Genomic DNA, 20,195 nt, shown 5'->3' on the forward strand with positions numbered 1-20,195 from the left:
CACCATACAATTCATATGGGAGTCGTTTACAACTTTTACCGGTTTTACCATTTACAGAAGTAAAGGAACAGACCGAATGTCAAATTATAAAGGAATACCAAAGCCTCTTTGCAAAGCCGCCTGCGTTCCCATCTAGCAGGCTCTGGAATTCCTTTATAATTTGACATTCGGAAAGCACACAAAGCAAGCAACGATTAATTCTGTTCTGGCCTTAAAAGCCAAAACTCAATCAGCTCGTCGTTTGCTTTGTCATACGCCAGACCTTGAAAATTTTTCTGTAGTAGGGAACTCGATCTAAAGGCCAGAACAGAATCAATCGTCGCTTGCTTTGATTGCTTGCCAAATGTCAAATTATGTATAAAGGAATGCCAGAGCCTCCTAAAGGAGAACGCAGGCGGATTTGCCAAGAGGCTATGGCATTCCTTTATAATTTGACATTTGTGGAAGCAAGCAAAGCATGCGACGATTGATTCTGTTCTGGCCTTAAGAACGTCTAATTTCATGAAATTATTACATTGAAATCGCGATAATGTGGACCGGAACTATCTCTTATGTTACACGCTAAAACTTTCATACGTTATTTTGGCGTTCATAGATCGAGTTCCATACAAAAGTAATTTTATGAAATTACTGTAATGGGGAACTCGACCTAAGAACGCCAAAATCAAGGTATATTTATTATAAGGTATATGCATGAATTACAACAACTAACAAATCTACAAAAACAACATTGTTGTTATTGAAAATTAATTGTCAAAGAAAATATTGAATAATAGGGTCGTTCCAAAATTTTTTTCAGGAAAATCATAAATGCATTTTGAAAATCCTCTAGAATAGAACAAATTTGAAGCAAAATGTAAATATAAAGCATTCAAAACTCTCGTAGGTCATTTTTATTACACGTTTAGGATGACAAGCTGTATTTTATGGTAGCAGATTTCGAAGTTTCAAATTCCATGAGTTGACCCTATTACATTTTGAAAACTAAATTTACAAAAAAAGTAAGAATACTGCTGATTGTCACTTTTACCTTATATGAATATGCCTTGGCCAAAATAATGGGAAAGTTTCGTATGAAAGTTTCAGCGTGTAACATAGGAGTATGGAACTCGATCTATAACGGCTGTTATGCTTGGTTTACATTTACGAAATCCACTCGATTTCAAATGTCAAATCCATAGGTTAAACGTCAAATGAAATCCAGATGAGATTTCATTTGACGTTTGAGCTATGGAATTGACAGTTGAAATCGAGTGGATTTCGTAAATGTAAACGTAGCATTAGACTATGAACTTATACTATGATTTACAGGGTGTTTTTGTAAAAATGCTTGCCTGTCACACGAACCGTTCGTACTAAAACGTATACGTTCAAAATTTGGTTCTTGTAAAATTTTACGAACCATTCGTTTTTATCTGAAAGCTTTCGTCTATTTTATAAAAGCTTTTATATTTCAGGGTTTCCATGATACTTATTTTGTGAATTTTGCATAGGCATCTGCACGTAAAATGTGTTACTTGATGGCAACCCCGATAAACAGATGAAAAACAAAAAATAAGAAAAAAATGTAATCAAATTTGTCCAAAAATAATTGCGATAATATGAAGAAACGGATGTACATATACGCGTGTGCTTCTATGGAAATAAATAAAATTGTATTCCCTTCCAGTTTTCGTGTGTTTTGTGCCATTTATTACTCAAATTATTTAATTTTCATTCAAAACGATGGGTCTTTTCCATTCGTTTATTTTTGACGTATTCGTTCGTCTGATTTTGTTACGAAAACCAAAAAAATTACGAAAATAAAAAGCTTTCATTTTTTTGTCACACGAATACAAACGTCAACCGCTATGAAAACCAAATTGTGTCTTCGTTCATGAAATCAACGAACGAATGGGCAAAAACTTTTTACAAAAACACGCTGTTAAACTGTCAATTCCATACAATATACGTCAAATAAAATCCAGTGGATTTAGAACTACTATTTGTTTGACGTATATACCATGGAATTGACATTTGAAATCGAGTGGATTTATAAGTCTAAACGTACTATAATAGTACGTTTATATATAACGTTTCACGCGTAGTGCCAATACCCAAAGATAGGGAGTTAAATGGTATTGAAAACATGAGGCCTATTAGTATCTTGCCAGCCTTATCTAAAATCGCTGAGCACCTAATTAAGGAGCAAATTGAGCATTTTATTGATAACCATCGTCTTCTTAAATCATGCCAGTATGGTTTCAGACGAGGGCTTAGTACTACCTCGCTTCTGATTGATTTAACTGATGCCATTAGAGAGACAGTTGAAAGAGGTGAAAATGGAGTTCTCGTAGCATTGGATTTATCCAAAGCATTTGATCGAGTGGATATTTCGAAGATGATAAGTAAACTTCGATCCAATTATTTATTCGATTCATCTGCTTGTGCATTAATTTCATCTTTTTTATTGGGCCGCTCCCAATTCGTTACATTCAATGGTAGTGTTTCCAATATTCGTAATATATACAGTGGAGTACCCCAGGGTTCCATCCTGGGTCCCCTTCTGTTTATTTTATACATTAATGATATTGCCAACAGTGTACACAGACGTGGGTGTACTCCGTTTTTGTATGCTGATGACATTCATCTATTTTTTAATGGTAAAACTGCTGCCGAATTGCAGTCTAATATTAATTCTACATTATGCGACATATCGCATTGGTTAGATAGCAACAATTTGGTGATTAATGTTTCTAAATCTAAGTCGATGATATTTGGTCCCACTAGTCGTCTAGGTGGTAGTGTAAATATACTTATTGATGGTTCCCCTATACATTTCGTGGACAAGATGAAGTGTCTAGGTGTCATTATCGATTCTAAACTTGATTTTTCCGCACATATTGATGCTTTGTTTCCAAAGATCATAAACGTTCTTCGTAAATTATATAGCACTGAGTTCTACCTGCCCCTCTTTGTTAAAAGGAATCTGGCTCACGCACTGCTAATGTCAGTTATTTCTTATGGCATTGAGGTTATATCAGGTACAACTGATGTGCAGTTGAAGAGAGTAGAAAAGCTTTTTAATATGGTTGTCAGATTTGTTTACAGTTTGCGCAGAAGGGACCACATTTCTGCTCATGCGCACAATTTCTTAGGAGTACCTTTTAAAGTTTTTATCCAACAACGTGTTGTGTCTTTTCTTTATAAATCGATATACTTGGATCTGCCAGTATTACTTCGGGAACGATTTTCGTTTTCAAGATATAATCGTAACATACAGATAATTCTGCCCATTTTTTCCACATCTTGGTTAGAAAATTCTTTTGTGGTTCGTGCTGCTCGGCTGTGGAATCACCTACCCAATGAGCTACGTAACTTCTCTTTCCCATGTTTTGAATTTCGGCGTAAGTTTGAAGCCTTTACTATTAATAGTAATACTAATACTTAATACATATATGGTATTTTACTGAGTAGTACATTGTTCTGAATACATGCTTTTTCGATCATGTTGAATTACCAGCAATATATATTTTTTTTTCTCTCAGTTTCAGTTTTGATTCTTCTATTAGGCTGGGGAGCCTTTTTTGCAATTTTTGTTTTAATAATTTTAAATTACATTGTGTAATATATATCTATTTTGTCTTATCTCTTATCTGTAAGTCATTTTGTAATATGAAATAATGTTGTAGTTTCATGCTGTGTTGCGATGCCAATTGGCCAATAGGCTTCTATCGCAATGTATAAATAAATAAATAAATAAATAAATAACAGGGTATTCCAAACCCTCTGGATTTTAAATGTCAATTCCATTGAATATACGTCAAACATCCTCATATGGAAGGTTAACCCGACAAAAACCTATAACATAAACAGCCTATAAGAACTCATAATCTCCTGAAATTTTATATATGAAACCACACAAGTGTGAACCGGGACTAATGCTTGGTTTACATTTACGAAATCCACTCGATTTCAACTGTCAAATCCATAGGTTAAACGTCAAATGAAATCCAGATGAGATTTCATTTGACGTTTGAGCTATGAAATTGACAGTTGAAATCGAGTGGATTTCGTAAATGTAAACTTAGCATAATTTCTTCAGAGAAATTACTCGCGTGTAAACTTCGACTTACAACAGTAAGTCCCAATTTACATTAGGCGAGTTTACTTGCGGCAATTGTCAGTTTGATGGAGAGAGAGGTGAGGCATATGGTAACCCTTTGCCTCTCAGCCCCCTCTCTCACCTACAAACTGACAATTGCCGCAAGTAAACTCGCCTAATGTAAATTGGGACTATCACAAGAGTCAGCGTCAGTATTTTAGCAAATATAACGGCGTTCATATTACGACGTCGTCTACGTGTTTTAAAACAAACGTGGGAAAATTCAGGCGGAACACGGACAAACTTTTGCAAAATTTGCAAATTAAAAATATTCCGGAATTTACACAATTTTCCAGAGAAAACATTTATTGTCATTGAACAGTTAAAGGAAATAGTTAAGAAAATAACATAAAATATTCATAAAGCCACGTTGAAAAAGGTCAAAAATCTATATCTCTGAAGGAAGAAAAAATAAAATTGCAGGCGTCTTCTTCGTAGTACAGCAAAAAAAGAACGAATTTGATTGAAAAGAATACCGAAAAAAGAAGCTGAGAAAAAACGTACAAAATTTGCAACCTTTGTCAAGTAAATGACGGCAGTTTCAATTTTGTTCTAAAAGAAACCACGTGAAGCGATTGCGTTTGTGGAAAGGAAAAATATTGTATTGAATATTTCTTAAATACATACTTCCTAGATTGTCAATTATAATACGCGCCGATTCGTCTTATCCTCTTTCGAAAGATACACAAAAACAAGCAAAGCGGCGCATTCATAGAATCGATTTTTGACCGGCTTGTGTGTTGTGTGGATAGGTGTGGGAAATACAGAAATACAACATCAGAGAGGGTGGTCGGTCGTGTTGTAAGTTGAAAGTATTAAAGTGAAGGCGGCAACAAATCAAAACAAAAAACAATGGGAGCTTACCTTTCACAGCCAAAAACGGATAAAATATCCACAGATGAATTGAATGAATATTTAATTGTGGGTGCTAGTTCCATGCAAGGATGGCGCAATAGTCAAGAGGTAAGTGAAAATGAAATGTTTTTTTTTTCGTATCTTTCCTTTAGCTACCATTTTCAGAAAAAATTTACCACAGGTAGTGTTTTTTGTACTGATTTCAACGATATATTACTTTCTTCGGGGAAATGTATAGTTCACGATAAGGGCATATGAAGTTCCGAAAATTCCAATTCCCTTGTTAAAGGCCGGTTACTTAGAGAAAAATGTTAGATTTAAAAAAATGTTCCCGTTCCCGAGATTTGCACCTGTCCATAGGAGGAAGTCTTAAAACCTCTGCCGGCAACTTAGAAAAAAATTCAATAAAAAATACCGGGAGGTAGCTAAAGGAAAGAAGTTCCGTTTTATAAATGGTGGTTGGTATTTTATTGAAATCAAAATGTTAAAAATGAGCGTCAAGTTAGTATTATGTTAAATCTAAATTATGGATAGTTTTGTGTATTTTCTTTCACGTAAACAATAACTTAAAATTTTTTAAATGTATAATGGAAACAAACTTATGAACCCTTTCCACATTGTGGTGTAGGGTATATAAAATTGAGAAATCGATCCGAAACATTTATTTTATATTAAAAAGGTCTTAATCCAATATGAAACACGAAGGCTTTCAGGCTGGACTAATAGCTAATTTTTTCTTGCATAATTTTCATATTGTTAAGCTCTATTCAGGTGGTGCCCTCAAAATATTTACTATACTCTATATTATTATAACAATTCCTACACTTGGTTTATTATTTCTACTTGAGATTGGGATTTAAGGCTTTAATGAATTGTCACATTTTGAAATGGCTAAGATTACAAAATTACATTCATTAATTTTTTACTCTACGACTATTATTTTCTTACAGGACGCTCACAATGCTATTTTAGACTTCGATAAAAATACTGCATTCTTTGCTGTATACGATGGCCATGGCGGTGCTGAAGTCTCAACGTATTGTGCTGATAAATTACCCAACTTTTTGAAGGAGTTGGAAGCCTATAAAAATGGTGATTTTGAAAAAGCATTAAAAGATGCATTCTTGGGTTTCGATAAAACCCTTTTGGAACCAGCTGTCATTGAAATACTTAAAGTTCTGGCTGGTGAAAAAAATATTGTCGATGGTGATGATAGTGATGCATTAGACGATGATGAAGATGAAAATTTGGCGGAATTACATGAAGAGGGTAGCCTACCATTGGATGAAGTATTGGAAAAGTACAAGGGTCATCCCTCCATGCCAAGCATCAATCCTGTCAAGAAACTGAAAGACAGTAGCAGTGGACCGAAGCCACAATCTCCCTATCTGCGTGGTAGACGAGCAGCAGCTGTAATTGCTGATGCTGTAAATAGAGCTGAATTAGATCCAGATTCTAAACCAGAAGGTTCATCTACATCCAAAGCGGCACTAGCAGCTCTTCAAAGTGAGTAATATGCCCGTAAATAAAAAAAAAAATGGTATAAATGAGATCAACTCTATTCGTTTATTTTTGTTTTCTTCCCAAAAGAGGATGTAGAGTGACTAATTTTCGAATCCAGTTTCTTTGTTGCCATCAAACAAATCTCACGAAATTAGGCGTTCTTATATCGAGTTCCATACTAAAGTAATGTTATTAAATCGCAGTAGAGTTAAGCCCGATTTAAGAAGTCCTAATTTCATGAGATTTGTTTGATGACAACAAAGCAACTGACGTTACGGAAGTTAGCCTGTACTAGTTTTTTTTTTTTCAATCCATAAAATAATGTACTTTTTTTTTAAATTCTCTTTCCAATTGTAGATGATGGACCCAGCTCTTCAAAAGCTGCCTCATCATCCTCATCGGGTTCCAATAAAATGGAAACCGAAGAGGATTCAACAGTCAGCAGCAGTAGCAGTAGCGCTAGCAAAACAAATAATGCTAATAATGCAACCGCAAATGCAGCTGAAGCGGAACCTTCATCATCAAAAGCATCAAATGGAAAATCTACCGAATTGCCCGATTCATCTGCCGTTAAGGAAAATGAACAAAATGGCAGTGTATCCTCTACGGAAACCAAAACTGCTGACGCCAAGGCGAATGAAGTTGTTTCGGCTTCCACAGATAGTACCAGCAGCAATACAACAACTAACAAACAAAATGGAAATGTAGAATCCTCTACAAAAGCAACAGAATCACCCAGTAAAAACGAAGGAAATAATGCTTCTGGCATTAGCTCCAGTAGTTTCTTTGGAGCCAATGATAGCAATGCTCGCCAAGCATTGGAATACTCATCGGAAGAAGAAGAAGAGGATTTGGGCGATGAAGACACCACAGAAGATGAAGATGCCGATTATGACGATGATGATGAAGTCGATGAGGAAGATGAGGACGCTGAAGACGAAGAAGAAGATGAAGAATCGTATTTGGCAAATGAGCAATTCTGTGCCAATATGATTGAAGAACCCGGCAAAGATAGTGGTTGCACTGCTGTTGTTGGTTTATTGCATGGCCGAGATTTATATGTTGCCAATGCTGGTGATTCTCGTTGCGTTGTCTGTCGTAATGGTAAAGCCATTGAAATGAGTTTGGATCATAAACCGGAAGATGATGAAGAATCGGCTCGTATTGTTAAGGCTGGTGGTCGTGTTACTTTGGATGGTCGTGTTAATGGTGGCCTAAATTTGTCAAGAGCCTTGGGAGACCATGCCTATAAAATGGTAAGAGGTTTTACGATATTTCTTAAACAATTATTACATATTTTTCTGTATTATAAATCTGGAATGGAGGAATTTTAAGTAGCTGCAGATACATTGTTAGTCTTATGCCAGACTATGAAAATTTATATTTGAAAATTCTTTGTTATTCTCTTTTAAAATTTAATTGACATCTAATTGACATCATATCGTCACCATAAATGCCCGAAGACGTACCCGACATGAAAATCGAAATTCGTTTTTTTGACGTAATCTGATACATAAAGCTAAGATATATGCCCTGGCAAAATTTCAAGCTTCTATGTTCAAAAACAACGTTCCCATTCAAGAAATGGCATTTCGGAAAATGGAAAAATATTGCAGATTTTGTTGTAATGGAGGATCTCAAAACTAAGCACTTCAGCGGTTTTGGTTTCACTACTTATTCCCCTTCGTATATGATCGATAATATCCCATATATTCGCCTTTCTAAGATTAATATCCCATAAAACAGTTTTTAACTTTATAACGTTTTTGCTTCTCCTGTAAAGTTTTGGTTTTGTGGGTTACGTCTTCCGGCATTTATGGTGACGATATATGAAATCATATGAAATTTTTGATATTTTCATTGCTTTGCATTGGTTTGAGAGTTACGAATTTGAACACAAAGAATAATTTCAGATTACAGAATCTTGTGTACAGAACTTCACCCCCTTCACCCCCTTCACACCTCATACCTATAAACTAATTTTCATGGTAATGAAATTTGTCATAGTCTGACATAAGACTTAAAAAATGTCTGTTTCCTTTTTGGTGACAGCAAATGGAAATATAGGAAAAACTTCGTGGTATCCTGCTTATGTATATACCTTATTGTGTATCGTCTCAGATATTAAACATTTTTGCTGTTAATCCGTTGCATTTCTAATCCCTTTTGGTGACAACTAATGGAAATAAAGGAATAACTATTCTAGCTATGGTGCAAGCCGGCCAACCAGCTTATGTACATACCTTATTGCGTATCGTCTAAGATCTTAAACACTTATTTCTGCAACATTTTTATTCCTTATACGACACTTGTCGTTTATGGGTTCCTTTGTGAAGGACCCTGATATGCAGATACCTTCTCTCTTAGAGAAGTGGACAATACTTTGCCATTGCTCTGAAACAAATAATAAGTTGAGCAGTATTTGCTGAAGTTTTGTGTTCCGGCCTCAACAGCCGTGATTTGCATGTCGTACTTCATTCGATAGGTTCCAGATTAAACCCTAGGTTCCAGTTTAAACAGCGACCACATATGATTGATTAATTTTGTTTTTCAAGGTGTTTGAAACAACTGGTGTTTGTAAATAAAACATTTTAGTTGCCACAAGTCTGTCAGCCTTTTTCCTTTTTTCCGATGTTTCAGTGTAAAGGCTAAATAATCTGATAGTTGGGAAAAATTCGGGCATCTACTCTGGCTTTCATTTCCTTTTGTAAAAATATATTGCACGGCACAATTCTTGTCGCTGCCCTTTAACTGGTGAGATGAAAGAGCGACCAAAGAATACTTCGGGACTTCCCCCACATTATGAATATTATATTATTTAAGAACATACAAATCCTTAATGTCTTTATTTAACCTTTTTTTTTTTTTTGTTTTTAGAATGCCGATTTGCCAGCAGAGGAACAAATGATTTCCGCTCTACCCGATATAAAGAAATTAATTATATCACCGGAAGATGAATTCATGGTTTTGGCCTGTGATGGCATCTGGAATTTTATGACAAGCGAAGAAGTTGTCAATTTCGTGCGCCTTCGCCTGCAGAATGAACACGTAAAAATGTCCGAAATATGTGAAGAATTATTCGATGCTTGTTTGGCACCTGACACTATGGGAGATGGTACCGGTTGCGATAATATGACAGCCGTCATTGTACGCTTTAAACCGCAAATTTTGGAATTACCCACAAAAATTGATCCCAAAGAAACGGAAGATGTTTTATTATTGGCCAGGCAAAATGAAGTAGAGTCCTCGACTTCAACCGAACAGAAAGCCCAAAAACGTTCGGCTTCACCCACCTCTGATGATTCCAATGAAGCTGAAAATAAAACAAAACGTTTGAAGACTGATAACACTAATGATGAAGGAAGTAGCATAACTACCACTACAACAACATCGTCAAGTAATGCTGATGATACACCAGATGATTCATCAAATAATAAAAGTGAAGATGCATCATCAACTTCTAACGTTGTATCCTCAACGTAAAGTGTTTGTTTTAAATGCACCCACAACCACCACCAATCCCCCTTTTTTAAAAAAAGCATACATATGTAAACATCATTAATCACTCCTCATATTTTTACAATTTCACTTCATAAATAATTACTACAAAGAAACAAAACAAGCAAACAAACGTAAGGCAAAAAAAGTAAGTTTTAATTTTTACTTTTTTCTTAATTTATAAGTTGGTGTGAAATATTCTAGCCCCCAGATCCTAGCCCCCTCACACACACAAACGTTTCCCACGTTAGGTTTTAAGTTTATAAGATAAATTTATAACACAACCTTACTATATACACACACCCAAGAAAATAAAATGATTTAAAAAACACATACATTAAAAATATTTGAACTTATTTTCATACAAGACCCTCTTAAATCATTCAAAAGAAATAAAACACAATTAACAAGGACATTAAATAGTATAAGATTAACAATAAAAAAAAGTATATAATTACTTGTTGTAAACACACAATGCGTTCATTTCTTTCTATTTTCCAGTTATATTATCTCTGCAATAATATGAAATAATTTTTCTCTTATGCTCTTTTTTTATATTTCTATTTTCTTGTTAGTTTTACAATGAAATAATACGTTCAATAGTGGAAGCTCAAAGAGCATTTCCTTTGTATTTACAACAAAATGTTGTTTAAATTACTTTTAGCTATTTACAAAAAATCGGGAGTTTTCTCTTCATTTTTTTCAATTTATTTTGTCAAAGCTACTTTTTCATATAACTTCAAAAGTTGTACTTTTTGCAAATTTGGACTTCAGATATAAATTTTGGTAATTTTATATTCAAATGGCATATTTAACCTATCTGCTGGCATTTAGAGTTGGAAAAAGAAAAAACCAAGAAATTATCCATTATGCCGGTCTTTTAATTATTATTTTGGTATTTGGACCCCCTATATTGCCAATTATATGTATGTATAATTTTTGTTTCAGTTAAGTAATATATATAAAATCAGTTATAGCAATATCCTCCAAAATTTTTATTTTTTTTCTTGGCATTTTTTTAGTTAACAGCTTTATACTATAAAATATATTTTACACTCGTATTACACATACACCTTTATATACAATACCCAATACAACAGTATAATGAAAAAAAAAAAACGACAGCAACAACAACAGCAGTTCTTTAAAAATAATTATTAAATAAATGCTATAAAAGTCTAGCGGATAAATCACATCTAAAAACACTGTGTTTTTATACTTGGAAAGGGTATTTTTACACCCTCCACCATATTATGGAGGGTATAATTAAACTTGTCATTCCGTTTATAACACATCGAAATATTCATCGGATACCATTTTAAGAATATATATTCTTGATCAGGGGCCTAATTATGTGAGTCGATATCGAGTTTTTTCGAACCGAGTACCCAAAGTTGGTATGATAACATTCGGTATCGAGTAAAATTATCGAGTTATCGATCAATTTTCTGCGAGACATTTCTCGTTGCTACATTACCAATCGTAAACAAGCAAAAGGAAAGAAAATGCAAGAAAAGTAATGTGCAAATTGAATCTTGCTTTCGTTTATGCAAAATACAGATAAATTAGTTAATAAATGTGAAGATTTCTGAACAAAAAGTAAGAATAATAAGTCGTGCGCCGCACCGCCATATTTGGAACATATAGCCAAAATTGTATATTCATGATCGTCAATCTATAGTCATGTAAATAAAATTTGATGAAAATAACATTTTCTATAAACAAAACTTACTATCATAGAGTTAAGGCTGTGATATCCTTTTCTGTTAAAGAACATATGCTCATTTTCCGTTGGTTTTTGTAGGCCAAAATGGGTTCCGTCAACACATCCAATTACTAATATAATTTTGTTAATTATTGCATGATATATTAAATATTATATACGAACCTCCAGGAATTCCATATTTGGTATAAAATGATTCCTTACATATAGTAGATTGCTCTGGAGAAAATCGTATATGTTGTGGGCATAGTTTTCGCTCCATTTCATTTACAACATGTTTAACAATTTTTGATGTAACACTCTGACACAGACCTAAAATTAAATCATTCCCTATAGTATATTGGAAACCGCCACTTCGCAAAAGGGACAACGTTGCTGCCAACTGCAAAATTGGGGGGACAGATTTTGAACTTTGGCACGAAAATTCCAAACAAGAAAGTACATAAGGGAAAGCCTCTTTTGTCAGCCTGAATCTCTGTAGAAATCTGCGAAGAAATATAATATACATTTTAAATTGATCAATTTTGTGATTTATACTTTAAAACACATACGCAGCTTCCGGTAAAGATAAAGGTTCACTGTGTGAACGAATTTGTTTACGAATTAAATTAATGTTGTCATCTTCTTCGTTAGAAGAAGATAACAAGAATAACACAGATGGATCCATTTTATTATTTTATGTTCATTTCTTATAAAAATTGCGCCAACCAAGAATGTTTCTAATAATTCTGCCAAAACAACCGTACGTTTATTAAGGTAGATGCATTATCAATATGTCACAACAATTTAAAAAAGGACTTCCAAACATTAATAATGTTCTTATTTTCTTACCACAACTTTATTCCGAAATTATTATTCAAAGTATTTTTCAAAAAATTTCACAAAAATTTACATTTTTTCATTCATAATAATGCTTTTTTCGTTTTTGTTTTAAAATAAATACTTTTTCGGCATCTACCTATAATTATGTTCCTTAAAGAAAATTTAGGCTTTCACAGTTCGATTACCGGTTTTCACAGTTCGATTACCGGTTACTATCGAAAAAATCGATAACAATGCTTAAACGTTTTAGATCGAGACTTATAATGCCGTTTCTTTATCGTGTCGAAAACAAATTCACGAGTAATTTCTCGATCGAATCGACTCACATAATTAGGCCCCAGGGTAAAATGCTAAGTCGATCTAACCATGTCCGTCTGTTGAAATCAGATACAGCTCACAATTTTCAAGATAGAGCTTTGTAATTTGGTATAGAAGTTTCTATTACTCCTAGGATGTTTGGTATTGCGAATGGGCTATATCGGTCCACACCTTCATATAGCCCCCATAGAACGGTACCACCCGATTTTCGATATTTTGAAGGTTTTGGCCTCATTATCACACCGAAATGGCTGAAACTTGGTACATAGTCTTCTTTGGGAGTATAAACATTTCCCCCAGAATTTTGTCAGTATCGGTCCACGCCTTAATATAGCCCCCATAGAACGGTACCACCCAATTTTCGGTATTTTGAAGGTTTTAGCTTCATTATCACACCGAAATGGCTGAAATTTGGTACTTGGTCTTTGTTGAGAGTATAAACAATTCCCCCAGAATTTTGTCGCCTTCATATATCCCCTATAGGTTGTGGCCTCAATATTCCACCGAAATGGCTGAAATTTGGTATATAATCTTTGTTGTGGTTATAAAATTTCCTCCTTTAAATTTGTCGGTATAGGCCTTTCATGTAGCCCCCAAATAACGGTACATCCTGATTTTCAGTATTTTGAAGGTTGTAGCCTAAATATTACTCCAAAAATAGCTGAAATTTGGTATTTAGACTTCGTTGGGGGTACTCAACTTTCCTCTTTAAATTTGTCGGTATAGGTCCACACCTTCATATAGCCCACATAGAACAGTACCTCCCTATTTTCGGTATTTTGAAGGTTGTGGCCTCAAAATTCCTCCGAAATGGCTGAAATTTGGTATTTAGACTTCGTTGGGGTACTCAAACTTCCCCTCTAAATTGTTAGGTATAGGTCCACGACTTCATATAGCCCCCATGGAAAGGTACCTCCCGATTTTCGGTATTTTGAAGGTTGTGGTGATATACAACTGTTACCCAGAAATATTTCTGTACAGGTCCACGCCTTCATATTGCCCCCATTTCCGACTAATGGGTCTATCTTGTATTGCCACTAAACTTGAGTTGCGTTGTCAGTTGTCTGCGCGACTGAGATGAATGGGTCTATCTTGTATTGCCACTAAACTTGAGTTGCGTTGTCAGTTGTCTGCGCGACTGAGACGAAATGTTGTACCATTAATGTCAACTCAACTGGGTGGTCGATAAACATGTTATCGATCAGTGTTTTTTCAAACTTGTGACCTCTATTCTCAAAAAAAAAAAAAAACATTTTAAAAATAATTGCGCTTTGGATAACTCTTTTGTGTATTCTGGACAATATTTTAATATTTTGGCTGAGTTTTCGAGCAAATTTGGAAAACAACCCAAGAATGGAATATAACCTGCCCATTGAATCTTCGGATCGTCAAGTTTTATTTGTGTCCCAAAAAATGATAAGTTCGGTGGAATTATTTTTTGATGATGAAGAAAATGTACAGGACATTGCATATATTAGAAGAAATTTGAGGGACAATCCATTGGAATTGCCATCTGCACTGTAAGCTGATGATCATGTGGAAAGATCTGTATAATCAGTAAATTATTTCAGGTTTAAGGCGTATTTTCGATTGCCAAAGGATGCCGTAGTTTACGTTGTGGAAACGTTAAAGGATGACTTCAAAGTAAGTTACAGATCAACAGCAATACCCCCACTTTTAAAAGTGTGCGCAGCGTTGCGATTCTTGGAGGGAAGTTTCCAAAAGTCCCATGGCAATGATTTCAACAATTGCATGGCTCAATCTACATTGCCGAGAGTATTGAAGGAAGTTGTCCCCTTGATAGAGGACAAATTGTGTGTTTCGAAGTTGACTGAGCAAGAAAAAAAGGCAAAATAAAAACCATTTTTATTCAAAAACGAAATTCCCTGGTGTAGTTGGCTATATAGATGGAGCACATGCGCACATTATGGGGGTCCAATGGAGCATGTTCGTCATTTGTACTTAAACTGAACCTACTGTATTTGTCACCAAATTCATTTGCAAAAGATTTGCTGCTGTCCGCTCCAAAGGCGATAAATTCACTTATTGTGATGGACCACCACCAGTGTCGATGAAGTTTATTTTATTTTGAGGCATTTTCTTTTTCAACTTTGCTTTAAAGTGAATCCAGACTCTGCCACTCATTAGGTGTTCGTGTTGGATGTTCATGGCTGTTTAAACTGTCCGAAATGGACCTCAACGCTTCATCCGCTGTGGCTTTGGTTTCACCTAAACTCCCGAACTCCTCGGGCTAAGTTTGGATTTTCTCTCAGTTTATCAATTAATATTTCGAACTGTTGCTTTGTCGTTATTTTCACCATATTGATACACAAAATTAATTAATGATGCAAAGAATCAATAATTGTTAACAAAATGTTTATTTTTTCTTCTATTTTACTTCTTGTTTCTTCGAAAATGTTCACTGCAACTGAAAATTGGTGGTTGCTGAAAAACAGCCGCTTCGTCAACTGAGATTCGCAACTACAGTTGAGAGTTGCCATACGTGGAACAATTTTGACAACTGGCAACGCCACTCAACGATAATTGTTATCGATGATCGACCCCTTAGGGGTCTTCTTTGAGTCTAAGAACTTTCCGCCAGAAATTTGTGGGTATAAATCGACGTTTTGAATAGCCAACATAGAACGGTGCTTCACACTGTTTTACCAAAATTGCTGAAATTTAATATTAAGTCTTCTTCTTACACGAAAGAAACTAATTATGTATTCCATTTTATTTCAATACAACTCGTGGTGAAGGGTATAACAAGTTCGGCCCGGACGAACATAGCGCCGTTCTTACTTGTTTATATTTTAAACAAAAAACTTTGCAAGTTCCCAGCTATATAAAACTTCTTTAATAAACTTTTTAATATAAAAATGTTTTAATATAATTCGCGTGCCAGAACTTCATAACGATCCAATCGGATTTCTTGGCCACCATATGGCATGTAAAGGCAACCATGTGACGGATGAGCTTTACCCACACACAAACTACGACAATAATAACCACGAACAACATACCCAGTAAACAATTTTTACCGAGGGCTCTGATATTAGATTCTTTTAAGAGGGTTTCTAAAGTTTGTTCAGAAAATGTACGGAATTCTCAAAATTTCTCTCAGAAATTGAAGTGATCTTCTTCCAGATTTCGTTTAAGAATTTCTGCACACTTTCGTGCGCTTGTTTTCGAAAATGTTGCGAGTAATCTGCACATACTCTAATGGGAAATTTTGATTCGTTTCTCTCTCTCTCGGGAACAAAATTGCCGAACATTCGTCGAGAGTTGATTTAAAGGCAAGGGAGAGATTTTTTGTGTCTCTACGATATTGCTTGTTTTTTTTTAGTTATTTTGCAGCTGTTAAGTGAATAACACGTAACGGAACAAGTTATTGTGTGATGAAATTGGCGCATGTTTTACAATAAATGAAAGTGTAAGATTGTATACACATTTTCTAAAACGTTGTTTATAATCAGCCTTATTACGGTTGGCGTAGTCGTATCCAAAATTGCAAATTGACGTGTCGTAACGTCTAACTGGTATTATGTATGTCGTACACGACATTTTCGCAACGACTAATTGGTATTATGTATGTCGTATACGAGATATTACAACTCTGTATGCCATTCTTTTACAATTTTGCTACCACTAGAGGCGTTTTATTACGAGAAACGCTGTGAAATTAGTCGTTAGAGATTTTGTTGACGACAACAGACAAATTTCTTAAAACGTTAATAAAAACGAACAAATAAAATGGATTTAAACAAAAGGTATGTGTCTATATAACAAAAAGATTATATATTCGTATAAATTTTATAATATTGCACATGTTTTAGAACAAAAGTCACCACAAAAAAGCAGTTTGACACAATGGTCCAGATTTTGCAGAACAATCCAAATTTGGCCAGAGGTTACAGCAATGGAATAAAAAAAATTAGCGTGAAAGAAGAGTGGAATAAAATTAGTACGAAACTCAACATTTTAGGACCGCCAGTACGAACGTACGAACAGGTGAGGGTTGGATGAAAGTCTGGGCTGACTACAAGTTAAGGAAGAAGTTAGTTCACAATAAGGCGGAATGTCGTGCTACAGGTGGAGGATCCTTCAAGCAGTACATACTAACAGACACGGAAGAAGCAGCATCAAGCTTGTTACAATTGGATACAATTGTAAACGCGGGCAATCAGTCAATTGGAATCCAGCAGCCTTCAACGCTTCGAGAAACAACCACTGAGGAAGAACTGTTTGAAGCATGTATAATCCATGAAGATTTAGAAAACCATGATCCCTGCACAGTTACTCCCCAAAGCGTAAGCAGGTCTCATGCAAAAGAGCCGCAGGTCGTAGTGAATCAGGATCCCCGCACAATAACCCCTGTAAGCATAGGTATCACTCATGGAAATGAGCAACAGGTCCAAGTGAACCAGGATCCCTGCACACTAGTCACAAATACCCCTCACAGAAATGGATTTCAGCAACAGCAACTGAGTATCAGTCATGGAAAATATGTTTGATTCTTGTCGTAACTGTTTTCGTCTTACGTTTAAATCGTTCGGAGTATATTCATCTTCATCGTCAGATATAAAATAACCCACACTTAACATTTGTATGGTTTATTAATAAATAATTGTTTTTTATTTTAACTGACTCTATTTTTTTGTTTTCTTTTTTATAACAGGGTGGCGTGTAATAGCCGAAAATGTTAATAATCTTCAACACCCTGTATTTTTGCAATATATTACAAAACAGACGTAGTCGAAAATTTTACATAATACCAAAAATTATTGACTACGACAACGCCTACGACTACGTCTACGACACTTGAACGCCTACGACAACGCCAACCGTAATAAGGGTGAATATTGTTATTTCTACTTTAGATAAATCAAATGGAAAATTTGTTCGCAAGGACTGTGCTTTATGATTTTATAAATGTGCAATTCAGTCGGCAGCAGCGACGAATACTATTTCATCAACGTTGTAATAATAAAAAGTTCAACAAATATTTTAAATAAAGTTCCAATTTAATCAATGAGAAATTCGAAACGTATCCTAATAAACATTGAGAATTTTGGGAGAAAATATTTAGAATATCTAATAAAACATCAGAATAGTTTCCGATTTTCCGATAAAATATCTAGATTTTTTTAGAATTTGCTCCGAAATTTTTCAGAATCTCGAAACAAATCTCCGAAAAGAATTCTTCTTTCTTCAGATTTTCGAATATTTCTTCAGAGTGTTATCAGAAAATCTTTCCAATTCTAAACGAATTCGTGTAGAAAATAGAATGTTCCTTCCGAATTTCCCTCGACAAAACGTTCCGAATTCTGCGAACCGCTTCCCACAAATTCGGACCTGTTTTGCATGCGATTACGGCATCAGAAATGGAAACTTATGCAGAAAATACATCCGAATTCGGTACGATCTCGGCAAAAATTGTTAGCTGTTGTTGTATATACAAAGGTTCGCCGTCAATAGTATAACCGAACCGGTCATAACGGCATTTGGTGGCACCCGACCATATTCAGAGTGTACCCAACAATAGCCGGGTCCTTTTAGCACTTCGTAGTGCTGTTTCGAATGTTCTTGACCACCCCATTAATGTATTTGTACAAAAAAATCAAAAAAATATATTTTTTTAAGAATTCTTTTGATAACAAGATACCTATTTGTTCCAGAACCTGCAAGAATCTACAAATTTTTACTACGATAACAATTTTCCCTTTATGAAATCGAAAAAATAGTAAAAATTAGGAGATTCTTGCTACTCTGGAACAGACCAAAGATATTACGCTATTACGAAACTCAATCTAGAGACGCATAATTTCATGAAATTTTAGCAATGAAATCGCTCTAGTGTGGACCGGAACTAAAAGTACTTTAAAATGCAAAACATTGCAAAATCTGTTTTCTACCTGATGCTTATTTTGTGTATATTCTGCGTGTCAAATGCACATCAGCGATATGGAATAGGATTTACAGACATTAACAAAGGAACTGACGATACGAAAGTCTGCCCATTTCTTCCAATAACAAAAAAGAGTGTACAAAGTTCTAAGAATTTGTTATAAAATAAAGAAATACAAACTAAAGTTTCGAACATTTTTGAGGTAATTCACGAGACGGAGATTCTTAATGGAGTGGAGTTCGAGTCCATGTCGACAGCTGATCTACACCATTTTCAAAAGTATTTCGAATCCTTTTAATTGTAATTCGAGAATTCAATTTGTAATTCGAAGCATTTCAATAGTAATTTGTAACATTTCATGTGTAAATCGTAACATTTCATTTGTAAATCGTAATATTTTATTTCTAATTCGTAACATTTCATTTGTAATTCGAAGCATTTAAATTGTAATTCCAATTCTTCTATTTTAAATTCGATTTTTTTTTCATATTTAATTCGAATAGGTCCATTTGTAATTCGAATTATTCAATTTGAAATTAGATCATTCCATTCGAATTATTCCATTTTTAATTCGAAACAAAACAAGTAAGAAAAGCGTTAAGTTCGGTCGGGCCGAACTTTTTATACCCTCCACCACAAATTTCAGTTCTATGGGGGCTATATGATGGCGTGGACCTATACCTACAAATTTCTGGGGGAAAGTTTTATACGCCTAGAGAAGACTAAATACCAAATTTCAGCCATATCGGTGTGATAATGAGGCTAAAACGTTCAAAATATCGAAAATCGGGAGATATTGTATTATGGGGGCTATATCAACACGTGGACCTATATAAATATTTTATGGTAGAAATGTTTCTTAGCCTCTGGAAACACAAAATACAAAGTTACAACCGATTCTTTGGTCAAATGGGTCTAATACATTCAAAATATATTAAAATGACGCGTACTTTATAAGGGGTCTTATGTGGGGACTATATAACCCAACTTTGGTAGGAATATTTTTTGGCCTCTGGAGACACAAAGTACCAAATTACAACCAATTCGGTAGTAAAATGGGCCAAATATCTTAAAAATCCCTTAAAACGACGACGCGTCCGCGTCATTTTGTATGGGGGCTATACGAAAGCGTGGACCTACATAGCCCGCTTTCAATACCAAAAGTCCTACGTAAATATAACATATTTTCCCAAAATTTCATCAACCTACGTCAATCCGTTCGGACGCTAGAGTGATTTCCACAGACGGACAGACAGACGGACGGACATGGCTATATCGATGTAGAATTGCACACTGATCAAGAATATATATATACTTTGTGGGGTCTACAATGATTATTTCGAGTAGATACAAACGTAGTGACAAAGTTAATATACCCCCATCCTATGGTGGAGGGTATAAAAATTGCAAAATGATTGGTTGCA

The 20,195-nt window shown here is 34.9% G+C and overlaps 1 protein-coding gene and 1 long non-coding RNA gene across 2 annotated transcripts; both read left to right on the top strand.

Annotated features, from left to right (window-relative positions):
- The first annotated feature begins 4,295 nt into the window (after nucleotides 1-4,295).
- On the top strand, nucleotides 4,296-11,203 carry LOC141406178 (probable protein phosphatase CG10417). The gene is made up of 4 exons (XM_073991370.1): nucleotides 4,296-5,107; nucleotides 5,950-6,505; nucleotides 6,860-7,758; nucleotides 9,380-11,203. Exons 1-4 carry the CDS (start codon nucleotides 4,997-4,999, stop codon nucleotides 9,983-9,985), a joined length of 2,172 nt encoding a protein of 723 aa, XP_073847471.1. The 5' UTR covers nucleotides 4,296-4,996; the 3' UTR covers nucleotides 9,986-11,203.
- A 2,116-nt stretch (nucleotides 11,204-13,319) lies between these two features.
- Nucleotides 13,320-18,285, top strand: LOC141406180 (uncharacterized). Its single transcript, XR_012413333.1, has 3 exons — nucleotides 13,320-14,383; nucleotides 14,435-16,633; nucleotides 16,700-18,285. It is a non-coding gene; the product is annotated as an uncharacterized lncRNA (long non-coding RNA).
- The last annotated feature ends 1,910 nt before the right edge of the window (nucleotides 18,286-20,195 follow it).

This window comes from Musca autumnalis, unplaced genomic scaffold (assembly GCF_047663935.1).
Source record: "Musca autumnalis isolate F117 unplaced genomic scaffold, ASM4766393v1 scaffold_5, whole genome shotgun sequence".
Lineage (NCBI taxonomy): Eukaryota > Metazoa > Arthropoda > Insecta > Diptera > Muscidae > Musca > Musca autumnalis.

Excerpts from the sequence above, each read along its gene's own strand:
- LOC141406178 (XM_073991370.1), top strand. The coding sequence starts at position 4,997 with ATGGGAGCTTACCTTTCACAGCCAAAAACGGATAAAATATCCACAGAT. Across the intron at positions 5,108-5,949 it reads GATGGCGCAATAGTCAAGAG|GACGCTCACAATGCTATTTT; the intron begins GTAAGTGAAAAT and ends ATTTTCTTACAG. Across the intron at positions 7,759-9,379 it reads GAGACCATGCCTATAAAATG|AATGCCGATTTGCCAGCAGA; the intron begins GTAAGAGGTTTT and ends TTTTGTTTTTAG.